This window comes from Salvelinus namaycush, chromosome 37, assembly GCF_016432855.1.
Source record: "Salvelinus namaycush isolate Seneca chromosome 37, SaNama_1.0, whole genome shotgun sequence".
Lineage (NCBI taxonomy): Eukaryota > Metazoa > Chordata > Actinopteri > Salmoniformes > Salmonidae > Salvelinus > Salvelinus namaycush.
In genome coordinates, this window is record NC_052343.1 from 22,300,093 (window position 1) to 22,313,728 (window position 13,636).

The 13,636-nt window shown below is 41.4% G+C and overlaps 1 protein-coding gene across 1 annotated transcript; it reads left to right on the forward strand.

Annotated features, from left to right (window-relative positions):
• The first annotated feature begins 586 nt into the window (after positions 1-586).
• LOC120030903 (protein lin-28 homolog A-like) lies at positions 587-13,334 on the forward strand. The gene is made up of 4 exons (XM_038976411.1): positions 587-593; positions 5,810-5,994; positions 10,545-10,738; positions 12,971-13,334. The coding sequence occupies exons 1-4, from the start codon at positions 587-589 to the stop codon at positions 13,332-13,334; spliced, it is 750 nt and encodes a 249-aa protein (XP_038832339.1).
• The last annotated feature ends 302 nt before the right edge of the window (positions 13,335-13,636 follow it).

Genomic DNA, 13,636 nt, shown 5'->3' on the forward strand with positions numbered 1-13,636 from the left:
ATCATTATGCATGCGATAAGTACGTTTTTATATGGGGAGTGTAACTCAATCCAGTCCAATCCAATAAAAGCTTGTGTGTGTGTGTGTGTGTGTGCGTGCAACTATACTAAGTCCCCACAAGAATAGTAAACCAACAAAAATTTGACCAACTGTGTACATTTTGTTGGTCCCCTCAAGGTAAAATGCTATTTCTAGGGGGTTTAGGGTTAAGGTTAGAGTTAGTGTTGCGGTTATAATTAGGGTTAGGAGCTAGGGTTAAGGTTAAGGTTAGCTTTTTGGGTTAGGGATGAGGGTTAAAGTCAGGGTTAGCGTAAGAGTACAGGTTAGGGGAAAGAGAAGATAGGATTTTGAATGGGACTGAATTGTATGTCCCCACAAGGTTAGCTGCGCAAGACTATGTGTGTGTGTGTGTGTGTGTGTGCGACACATCTCCTTCGTAGAGTTGATCAGGCTGTTGATTGTGGCCTGTGGAATGTGGTCCCACTCCTCTTCAATGGCTCTGCGAAGTTGCTGGATATTAGTGGGAACTGGAACACGCTGTCATACATGTCGATTCAGAGCATCCCAAACATGCTCAATGGGTGACATGTCTGGTGAGTATGCAGGCATTGGAAGAAGTGGGAGATTTTCAGCTTCCAGGAATTGTGTACAGATCCTTGCGACGTGGGGCCGTGCATTATCATTCGGAAACATGAGATGATGGCGGTGGATTAATGGCACGACAATGGGCCTCAGGATCTCGTCACGGTATCTCTGTGCATTCAAATTTCCATCGATAAAATGCAATTGTGTTTGTTGTCCGCAGCTTATGCCTGCCCATACCATAACCCCATTGCCACCATGGGGAACTCTGTTCACAACGTTGACATCAGCAAACCGCTCGCCCACACAACGCCATACACTGCCATCTGCCCGGTACATTTGAAACCGGGATTCATCTGTGAAGAACACACTTCACCAGTGTGCCAGTAGCCATCGAAGGTGCGCATTTGCCCACTGAAGTTGGTTACGACGCAGTCAGGCCGAACTGCAGTCAGGTCAAGACCCTGGTGAGGATGACGAGCACTCAGATGAGATCCCTGAGGTTTCTGACAGTTTGTGCAGAAATTCTTGGTTGTGCAAACCCACAGTTTCATCAGCTGTCCAGGTGGCTGGTCTCATACTATCCTGCTGGTGAAGAAGCTAGATGTGGAGGTCCTGGGCTGGCGTGGTTATACGTGGTCTGCGTTTGTGAAGCCAGTTGGACGTACTGCCAAATTCTCTAAAACGACATTAATTTCTCTGGAAACAGCTCTGGTGGCATTCCAAATGCACGCTCCCTCAAAACTTGAGATATCAGAGGCATTGTGTTGTGTGACAAAACTTCTCATTTTAGAGTGGCCTTTTATTGGCCTCAGTACAAGGTGCACCTGTGTAATGATCATGCTGTTTAATATGCCACACCTGTCAGGTGGATGAATTATCTTGGCAAAAGAGAAATGCTCACTAACAGGGCTGTAAACAAATTTGTGCCAAGAAATGTAGCTAAGTTTTTTGTTCCTATGGAACATTTCTGGGATCTTTTATTTTAGATCATGAAACATGGGACCAACACTTCACATGTTGCGTTTATATTTTTGTTCAGTATGTTTGAGACTTAGTTATTCTACCATATGGTTTAAATAGATTCATTGTCCAATATTTAATTTCCCTTTAATGTGTTTCAACATAACATTTTTAATCTCCATAATCTAATTTATTGGGCACAATTGTGTATTTCAAAATGTGATGGACTAAAGATTTAAAGCCTAAGATATAACCTCGTTGAGCTCAACAGTTTAGCAAAGCGGTAGCCTCAGAGAACGAACAATAGTTTACACATGCACCTAAATAAAAGGTCCACAATCTTAATGTGATTCCAATTGCGCATTTCTTACATTTATTTTAAATCGAATCGTTCGTTCCCCCGTTTCACTATCTCGACCTGCTAAGGCATTGGAAGAGAACAACCCTTTAACGTTCATCTTCGCCTCCCTTCCATCAATGCCCGGGCCCCTCCCAGCCACTCACTTTGCATGGGGGAAAATCCTGATTATCACCATACATCCATCATAAGTACCCCAATATCACCCCGAAAGGATCTCAGATTCTCGGAAAGGGTTACAAGATTAGGCAATACAATCGACATTTGCGCAAAGACTATATGGACGTAGAGCCCATTTTACGCATGGTTTTTCCACAAAGCTGTTCAAAAAAAGAGACATTCGATCTAAATATAATGTGTACAATCTGATTCTGATATATTTACACTTTACATTGTAGTTTAAACAGTTAAATTGTAGTTTTCTACATTTCTTAGAGTTGTTAATAATAGTAGCAGTCTAATGATTTTTTTAAACAATATGAACCTTGGTGGCACTCAAAAGCTAGACTGCAAAAAAGTGTTCAATGGTAGAAAATGGAATGAAACCTAATGAACTCGATAAAATGAGAGAAAGGGAGAGAGAGGGAGGCTCTCTGGTGGACTCGGCATTTCTGGTTGAAAAGAGTTAAGAACTGATAAGTACCAATCACATTACCAATTATGCATGGATACTTTCACCTCATAACTGTGACTATACATGGTCTGATTATGTTTTACCCTCTGTCCTCACCTTTAATATCATACACACAACACATAAGGCTGAGTTTTCTGTTTCCAAATCCTCCTCAATCTTCCCAATAGGCGCCGATTCAGTTTGACGCATTTATCCCCTCATTTATGATACCTGAGAAAATAACTGCTTCGGTAACATCTGATACGACTGCTGCCTGGTCATTCTGGCCCAATGTTCCACGCTGAGCTCCAATTCCTCTCATATTCTGCATCTTCACAAACAATTTGAAGGCGGATTGAAGTGTGAGGTGGGGTCCATCAGAGGATTCCTGCGGGAGTGTGGGCGTGTTTAGATGGTATTGGGAGTATTTCTCCCCCAATCCCCTTCATAAAGAATTCGCCTAACCTTCGCCCTGGTCAGTCTCTTGTGTTTTGAACCCTCTTTCGTTATTTATGCCATAGTCTAATTAACGGGGAATCGTTTTTATTTCAATAATTGGATGATAATATTTAATAAAAACAGGTGTTAATATACACAAATATCCTTTATGTGGCCTGTTAATGTGTACCATGCAAGGAACACATACGCCTATCTATGAGATATTTCTGCTAACTTGATCTGTACATGGGTTTTGCTAAAAATGATAACCTACGGTCGAGAACAACACAGGAATGTCAACAGCACAGGAATGTCAGGTCATGCCTGTATGATCTATGCGTTCATGTTTTGTCCTTAGTTTCCTTTTACGCGTTAGATATATATTTTGGCCAATCTGTTGTTGCCTCATACATGTCAACACAGATGAGCTTTTAAGTAATACGGATTTCCATATTTTGTGATAAATAGCCTAAACTCACTTTACCTGGTGAGTTTCAAGTTTCAACGTTTATTCGCCACGCGCACATGTGTAAAACAGTAGAGTGACATTCTTAACATGAGAGCTCTTTCCCAATAACACAGTGATAACAATAATAATAATATAGATAATAATACAAATTAAAAGTTAGTTGAGAGTAATGATGGATTGTCTTTGTGAGACAACTGTGATACCTGTGAAAATAGGTTTATTTCATGCCCCAAGCATTGTGGCTGTGGTGCTCATAAATATATATTTTAGGAGTCTGACAAAGTAGTTAGGCTAATGATTTGTCCATCCCCGGAAAGACTGTACCCACCAAATTGGTTCATGTCATGTCTACTCACATAAACATTTCAAGAAGGATAGGCATATGTGTGATATGTCACAGTTACAAAGACATTCATTTTGAACAGATAATAACGAAGTAGCCTAATTCAGTGCAATAGTTACCTTGGAGTTAAATGTGATCACAGTTTTTATTGATATATACAGTACCAGTTAAACGTTTGGACACACCTACTCATTCAAGGGTTTTTCTTTATTTTTACTGTTTTCTACATTTTAGAATAATAATGAGGACGTCAAAACTATGAAATAACACATATGGAATCATGTAGTAACCAAAAAGTGTTAAACAAATCAAAATGTATTTTATCTTTGAGATTCTTCAAAGTAGCCACCCTTTGCCTTGATGACAGCTTTGCACACTCTTGGCATTCTCTCAACCAGCTTCACCTGGAATGCTTTTCCAACAGTCTTGAAGGAGTTCCCACATATGCTGAGCACTTGTTGGCTGCTTTTCCTTCACTCTGCGGTCCAACTCATCCCAAACCATCTCAAATGGATTGAGGTTGGGTGATTGTGGAGGCCAGGTCATCTGATGCATTACTCTCCTTGATGAAATATCAAATATCAAATATATTTTGATTTGTTTAACACTTTTTTTGGTTACTACATGATTCCATGTGTGTTATTTCATAGTTTTGATGTCTTCAATGTTATTCTACAATGTAGAAAATAGTACAAAAAATTAAGAAAAACCCTTGAAGGAGTAGCTGTGTCCAAACTTTTGACTGGTATTGTAAATATCATGGCTTAAGGATATGCCTATATATTTAACATATTCCATACATAAATTAGGCTACTCATTCAGTTTATTCTTGGCATGAAATGACAGCTAAAGCATTTGCGTGTCAATTACTTATGTTTTGAAAGGTCTAATGAATAAATTAACGTGGCATAGGCCTACACAAATATGTTGATGTTCGGTTTGTGGAACGACGATTGGTTATCTCTGTGCTCTGAACGAACTCTTTTGCCTGGATTCGAGGAGAAAAAAATGGCAGTGCTATCCGGTATCCTTGGGACGTCCATACCCTAAACCCTACCATAATCTTAACCCCTACCTTTACTTTAACCCTAGCCTTAATCATAACCCTTACTAAACCCTATCCTTAACCATTACCTTAACCATTTTACATGTCAACTTCAATTGGTTAGGGACGACCTAAGGATCCCGGTTTGCACGGACCAAACAAAATAGTAGCCAGAAAGCATGTAAATTGACAGAGTCACGTGAACAGAGAAAGAGAAATCCATAGAAGAATATGCTGAAAATCTATGGGGGAACGCACGTTGGATTATGCACCCTAAAGTATGGTCGCTCGAATCAGAATATTCGACTGACGCAGAGGAATAAACAATATCAAGACCCGCAGAGTTTATATCAACGAAGTTTGGAGCGGAAACTTGTCAGGGAAACATGGACGAAGGTTATTCTATATTCTATGTAGCTCTGCTTAGATCTCTCTGGCGTCCCTCTTTCCTGGGAAAGGAGAGAGTACTGACTAGCCTCCGAGATGTTGTTGTGTATCTATTTCCAAGATGTTGTGTTATGTAGCCTACCGCCCACGGCGTTTGCGATATACAGTACTTCGAGTTTTTTTGTGCGCTTTTTGCAGAGCTTTATGGGTGACAATGGACACCTGTCCTTTGCGTCATATACAAAGTTATTTCACCTTTGTTGTTAGAAAATGAAAAGTGACGCACGTGCAGATGGAAGTTCATAGCTGATATATAAACACTTCAATATCCAAGTTGGAGTAGCCTATGATGGCTATTTATCAGATAGCAATCAAAGCAAAGCAACTGCAAGCAAATTCCATCTGCTGGCAAATTATGTAAATAACGTTTTTTTATATATGTTTTTTATGAGTTGGTTACCCGCTCTGGAAAATAAATACTTTGCATTTGAATTGTGTACAGGACAGAATACATTTCAGAAGCGGAATAATTTGCCCAAATAAGTTTTACTGAAACAAATGGGAAGTGATTTTATTGATGTTTTAACATTGTGTTCTCGACTTGCTTTCAGGAGGGGTGGGCAAAGGTGGCGATAGAGGAGAGGAGCCAGGATCCTTGCTGAGTGGGCAGCAACAGTCCATGCACGGCGCAGGCCACTGCAAGTGGTTCAATGTGCGGATGGGCTTCGGGTTTATATCCATGACTAGTCGTGGGGGAACTCCCGTAGATCCTCCTATGGATGTATTTGTTCACCAAGTAAGTTAAGTTGAACCATGAATGGATACAAATAATCCGCCGATAGATAGTCAAGCTGAACCCTCATGTCTACACGAGTTGGATGCAAATTGTCCCACATACGAGGTGATCACACAGTGCAGGCTATTGGATAGTTTGTATCTCTACCACATATCTCTGAGACACATGCACATTGTTGAGGAGCAGTGGTGACATTGTAACACCTAAATTGTAGCATCAGGAGAATCATAGATTCTGAGTCCTCATGAATGAGCAGTTATTTGGGGTGTCTGTAGGACTACAGGAAATAATTAACATTTGGAAAATTATTGTTATAGTAAAATCATTTTGCATTGTAAAAATGGGTGATTTATAGATGTTACTCGTCATGTTTTATAGACCCAGAAGATGGGGGAAGGGCCTCTCTATAAGAGGGGGTTTTCTGAAGCCAAAGAAAAGATAGGTGGTGCATGCATGGTGGTGGTCAGGTTAAACATGTGCTTAGAGGCCAACCTCACAACCAGGTTTAGATTTTGGACATTATTTCACTCCTGTGTGGGCTTTGGGCTGTGTATGTTAAAGCACTGCTTTCCTTCACCATCCCGTGTCATGTTGCAAGATTCCATTGACACTTTACAGCCTAATTAGAGCCAGAATTCCACCAAATCCACCCAAATATTGCCACATTTTAGGTGTGCTTGATTTAGCTTGCCTAGTCCCAAATCTGTGTGGATCAATTGGTAGAGAATGGCGCTTGCAACGCCAGGGTTGTGGGTTAGATTCCCACAGGGGACCAGTCCGAAAACGTATTGCACTCACTACTACTGTAAGTTGCTCAGGATAAGAGCGTCTGCTAAATGACTCAGATGTAAATGTAGTAGGATTTGCTTGGGCAGCATAGGCTTGGGGAGTGGTGTGGTGGGGGACATAGTGAATGATGCGATGGGAGACTGGCTGGAGTGGATCCTTGGTTATGAAAGCCCATCAGTCCATCTCATCTCACTGTGTATGGCAGACTCCTCCTTCCTTCCAGGGCTAGGCTAATACCAGTCTTTGTTTCTTCCTGGTGTTTTTTTTTCCCTCAGAAAGGGGAGAAGGAAAAAAAAGATACCTACTTCCTTACAGCGAGTCATCTATTGATAGAGGGACTGATTATAGAGAAGACTGATTTCTATGGCCAGCTGATCAAATCAAATCAAATGTATTTATATAGCCCTTCTTACATCAGCTGATATCTCAAAGTGCTGTACAGATACCCAGCCTAAAACCCCAAACAGCAAGCAATGCAGGTGTAGAAGCACGGTGGCTAGGAAAAACTCCCTAGAAAGGCCAAAACCTAGGAAGAAACCTAGAGAGGAACCAGGCTATGAGGGGTGGCCAGTCCTCTTCTGGCTGTGCCGGGTGGAGATTTTAACAGAACATGGCCAAGATGTTCAAATGTTCATAAATGACCGGCATGGTCAAATAATAATAATCACAGTAGTTGTCGAGGGTGCAGCAAGTCAGCACCTCAGGATTAAATGTCAGTTGGCTTTTCATAGCCGATCATTTAGAGTATCTCTACCGCTCCTGCTCTCTAGAGTGTTGAAAACAGCAGGTCTGGGACAGGTAGCACATCCGGTGAACAGGTCAGGGTTCCATAGCCGCAGGCAGAACAGTTGAAAATGGAGCAGCAGCACGGCCAGGTGGACTCGGGACAGCAAGGAGTCATCATGCCAGGTAGTCCTGAGGCATGGTCCTAGGGCTCAGGTCCTCCGAAAAGAGAATTAGAGAGAGCATACTTAAATTCACACAGGACACCGGATAAGACAGGATAAGTACTCCAGATATAACAGACTGAGCCTAGCCCCCCGACACATAAACTACTGCAGCATAAATAGTGGAGGCTGAGACAGGAGGGGTCAGGAGACACTGTGGTCCCATCCGATGATACCCCCGGACAGGGCCATACAGGAAGGATATAACCCCACCCACTTTGCCAAAGCACAGCCCCCACACCACTAGAGGGATATCTTCAACCACCAACTTACCATCCTGAGACAAGGCCGAGTATAGCCCACAAAGATCTCCGCCACGGCACAACCCAAGGGGGGGCGCCAACCCAGACAGGAAGACCACGTCAGTGACTCAACCCACTCAAGTGACGCACCCCTCCTAGGGACGGCATGAAAGAGCACCAGTAAGCCAGTGACTCAGCCCCTGTAATAGGGTTAGAGGCAGAGAATCCCAGTGGAGAGAGGGGAACCGGCCAGGCAGAGACATGAATGAAATGCATATGACGACAGTGCATCTAACTGCTAACCAACACTGTTGGAGCAATGCAGTTGCAGTATGTTATCTGTCTGCGTGCTTTTGACCACTGCTTGTTTGATGTTGAATCACTGTCTCCACGGGCTTTTGAGACCACTGCAATGAACGATTTACTCACTCTTCAATTACAATTCAGATTCATTTTAACTGGGAAATATTTGGTGCATGAATCTGAGACTGATTTCTGGGAATGTTTCACAAAGTTGCGTGGATTGATATACTGTAGGTTTCCTTGCATAGCTTGAATGTGACTAACAAATGACTAACAGGATGCTACTGTAGACAGGACTGTGGAGAGACCGCATATGGCTTTGTAGAATGACCTGAATAACTGCTTCAAGCGGGGGAATTTCTCTCTTTAAACTGGGAATTTGTTGTGATCTGTTGACGATGAAACAGTTGAAGCTCAACAAACTCCTGAGGTATATTCAGGAGTTAAACTTGCTGAAGCCTGACGCAGCCTGAACTCTAGGGTTTTGTCATTTATTCATCATATCTGGCCTCTCCAACCCTCTCATTCATATCACGTTTCTCTCAATCAAGCCGTCCAGTGGCAAAAGCTTCCTCCACTATTGGAAGAGCTAGTAAACAGACTATGTGCTGGAAAAATGAAATTAAAGTACTGTATATACCCCGTACCCTTCCTCTTTCTCCTTGCTCTCTTTTTCTCTTTCCCTTCTCTTCTATGCCCTTTTTCATTCCCAAATTCTCCAGGCCAACTTACTCACTCCCCCAACCGAAAACAGGCAAAATGGCTGCGGTGCTGGGTTGGTCTGTGGTAGCCCAGAGTTTAGGTGGCTCCAGCAGGGCTAACAGAGAGCTGGGCTGAGGGCTGATGGCTCAGATATGTCAGGAGGAGAACGAGGTGTCTGGAGCAGAGAATCCTGAACCTATGCTTTGACTTCTGTTGAAACGCAAATCGGTGACTACGAGTGACTCGTAGAAATATGGGCTAGATTAGTTGTTGGCCTCTGTAAAGGGTTAAGTTTCGTTGCATGTGGTTTCATTAGGATTCATGAGTTATTCAGTTTTTTTTATTCGTTGCTAGATTGAGTTATTTGTTTTTAGGGGAGGGGGTTTGTCACTGCAGTTGTTCAGACATGCAATAATTTACATTACTGTAAACAACTTTCACAGAAGTCAAATAATTCGTTTTAATCAGTAGTATTCCTTTTGTGTATTAGAAAAAAGTTATTATGTACTGTGAACTGGGGGTAAATTGGCTTAATTAAGGCTGTAGTTGAGGTAACAGTTGCTGTAAATGTATGAATTAATTTTGTAAACATTTATTTTGGACAAGATCCATGAAAATGTAATTAGATGTAAAATAGTAAAAGTTAATAGTAAAACTTGTTTATGAAAAGTTGTTTAAGAAAAGGAATAAAGCTCTAATTGAGAGATGATTAGGATATTTTGAATATATTCAAAACCTAAATTATCTGTGTTTAATTTGATAAAACATAAATAGTATTACCATTTATATACTATATATAGCTACTATTTAATGTTTATAATAAAATAATTGTGAAATAGTATTTTCTATTAGTTAATTGTGTATTTCTTTGATGGATGAAATGGTTGGGTTTTTTTTACTCATGAACTTCAATCAAGCAATTAATATTATTTGACACATGAATAGATCATACATACAATTATATTTAACAAATAAGGAAAGGGAACCAACTGTTTTAAAGTTTCACAAACAGTAAGATATGATTTAGGTTGTAATACATATTTTATACCTGTAAAAATTATGTTTTTGTATTTTATAATGGGACAATAGTGATGTTAATAGTAGTAATTATAATATATTTGTTATTACAAGATTATATTCAACAAATTCATTTTTTACACCAAAATCCTGTTTCACTTGCCATTAAATCATTTTAGAAACATTTAGTGATCTATATTAGCAACTGAATGCCTAAGATTCCGATGATTGAGTTCACAGATCATCATGTAAGACTGAAACTTGACTTTTCTTACTAGCACTGGCTTTGCTGATAGCTGCTTTACTGAGGAAAGTTTTACTCACTACGACTGTGAGATGTGGTTGTCTCACCCAGCTACGTTAAGATGAATGCATTAAGAAAGTATAGTGTTCTGCTGTAGTGTGCTAAGGTCCATCTGAATCCTCTGGTATAGGAAGTGAGAGGTGGGTTGATTTAGTTTTACTGTGTGTGACTAGACCATGAGATCCCTGTGTAACCTGTGTCTTCTTCTCCCTATCCTGCCCCTGTCCTATCCTCCTTCTATCCCAGAGCAAACTGCACATGGAGGGCTTTCGCAGCCTGCGGGAGGGAGAGCCACTAGAGTTTACCTTCCAGTGGTCCCCCAGGGGCCTGGAGTCTGTACAAGTCACGGGCCCCGGGAGAGGCCCCTGCTCGGGCAGTGAGAGGAGACAGAAACCCAAACCCCCGGCCCCGCCGCAGAGATGGAAGCCACAGGGAGACCGGTGAGTGAACCATAGAATTACTAGCACAGACTTTCCTTTCAAGTCAATGTTCAGTTATGGGTGAATTCAGGGAGGGAATTGAGACTGAGACTGGCAACAGAACAGATGATGTTGGAAGGAACAGGGTAGTACTGCCGTGATCATTAGTGGTGTGTGTTTGTGTGTGCGTACATGCATGTGCGTGTGCCTGTGTATGTGAGCATTGATGTAATATATTTAGCAGTAGCTGCATATTCGTATTTACCTGTGTATGATTCAGAGGTTCTGTGTGGAGTATACCTGCTGCATTAGTCACATTATGTCAAACGTTCACATTTGTAGAGGTTCTTTTTTAACAGCTGTTTCCCATCCAGATGCAATGTTTTAATGTATAGCAAATATCACTTTAGACTGAAGAGGAATTCTCAGAAACAGGCTTTCTATTTTTTACAGGATTGCCCTTTTATTCATCATTAGGTGATGTTGTATTGCATCATGTTGCGTTATGGTGGATACTAATTTTATGACCCGAGTTAGGCCTATGCTACATCAATTATCACATTTATTTAACAATGTATACTTATTTTTTGTGTAGACATTTCATCCTAATTTCCCTCCCCATTGTTATAATGTAAGAGGGATCTTTCTTCAAAGGAAGGAATAGAAATATGTTGAGGTCAGTGTGTTGACCTCTAACCCCTGACCTTTCTGGGTCAGTAACAGAGCTGCTGGTTGGATCCAAATTGGCAGATTAAAAACATTTTATAAACACTACATTCCCTTTAGTACATCCACCAGAATTTATTTTTTTATATTCTTTATATTGGTTTATTGTATTTTTTATTTCATGGATTGATGTATTACAGTGTTACACTGTTAAACTCTTGGCTCCCCGATCTTTATAAACATTGACAATATTTGAACATTTTGGAATTTACAAATAAATTGTGCCAACACCTTTCTCTTCACTTGAGTTATTAGTTGACTTGAAAGTCAAACCTCAGCTGATTTGTTGTTCTGTGCAAGTATTAGAAATGATGCAAACATAAACGTTGTGGGAACTATGTAACCATGTGTCTAAACAGTGCCTGCCTATGTGATTGATATGTTATAAAAACATAGATTCAGCGACACTTGTGAAACCTTTACTACCAGCTTGTCTTGTGAAAACTGGTTATTCACTCTTACCAGCTAGAATGGGAGTCTATGTGGTGGGGGTTGGGGAGTGGAGGAGGGGGTATTGGTAGGTAACCTCCCAAGCAAGCGAACTAGCCTGGATGAAACCTAAATTCCAATGCCCTTCCCCCTCTCCTCTCCTTCCCTCTCCCCCCTCGCATGTTCTAATTGAAGATGCCACCGAGAGGGACCCCCTGCAAGCCTCCAGCTTAGTCATGCGAAACTCTTTGTTTCCATCTGAAAGAGTTAAAGCTGCAATATGTAACTTTTTGAGTGACCGACCTGAAATGTAGCCTTATAACATCTGACTGCAAGTTAATAATGTCGTAATGAGCCTATCTGTTTATGACCTGATATCTAATGATCACGTCTATTGCAAATGAATTGGTATGATTTGCTCTTATATTAACCAGTTAATTGAATAGCTTCCTTTTTGATTCAGTAAAACAGACCATGTGACAGCCTGGAGTGACACGCCTTAGTTCCCTGTGTGGAACCCTGCTTTGTTTCGCCTTGTCATCACTGTTTCGCCTTGTCATTGTTTCTGCCTGTGAGCAGCGTCTTGGTTATTTATTGCAGGCCTTAGGCCTGTTGTAGACATACTTAATTTCTATATACATTTGGCAGTAAGCTATACATATCAGCATGTTGGCAACTGTTATTAAAGCGCATTTTAGCAGGGAAAATAATTATCTATTTATCTATTTATTTTATTTGTCATCTCTTGATGAGACCACATATGAGAAGTATTGTATATGCATTGGTCGCTTTAAATGTTTTCTGTTAGGTTCAGTATTGGTGTATTCTATGGTGTCTATGGTGTATTCTATGTGAAATGCTGCCATCTAAAAGATACATTTGGACCAACAGATTTTGGGTAAATATAATTAAACCAATCTAGTAAGCATGTTATAATTGTATTTGTACCACATTACATTCTAGAGAAAATGTAATGATATCCCATATAAGAAGTTCTAGGTTTTATTCTTTGAATTCAGAATAAATACGCCCTGAAGTTGAAAGAAATGTATTGTTTGTGAATTGGAATGTGACAAGGATCTCCACTCTCTGTCTCAGATGCTATAACTGTGGAGGACTAGACCACCATGCCAAAGAGTGTGGCCTACCGCCCCAGCCAAAGAAGTGCCACTACTGCCAGAGCGCGACGCACATGGTGGCCCACTGTCCTCACCGCCCCCCCGGCCCCTTGTCTCCTGCCACAGCCACTCAGGGAAGACGCACTACTGTGGACCAGTACCCCGGTACCTTTACCACCACCTCCTACAGCCCCAGTCCCAGGCAGGGAAACAGGCACTCCCAGCCCTCTCAGGACAGTTCCTCCCCCCTCAGCAAGTCCTCTAGCAAGTCCTCCAGCTCTCCGGAAGACCCGGCACAGATCCAGAGGAGATCTGGAGTGCACCACAGGTGGAAACAATCCTGATCCCCAACCACCATGGACGGATGCCACCTGTTAGTATTACCTCTGGTCCAATAAAACCCCCTTCCTTCAGTCTGATCAGTCTCCTCCTCAGGCAGACACATCCTGAGCTACCTCTGGGGCAACCTCAAGCAGATCCACATTTCTAACCAAATGGACAGTAAAGTATCTATTTTACTTCCCCAATCCCTCCCAGACTCTCCCTCTACCAAACGCTATACATCTTAGCTACCTCCTGGGCCAACTCAATCCATCTCCACATAGATAGACCTATAATCTTAGTTACCTCCTGGGCCAACTCAATC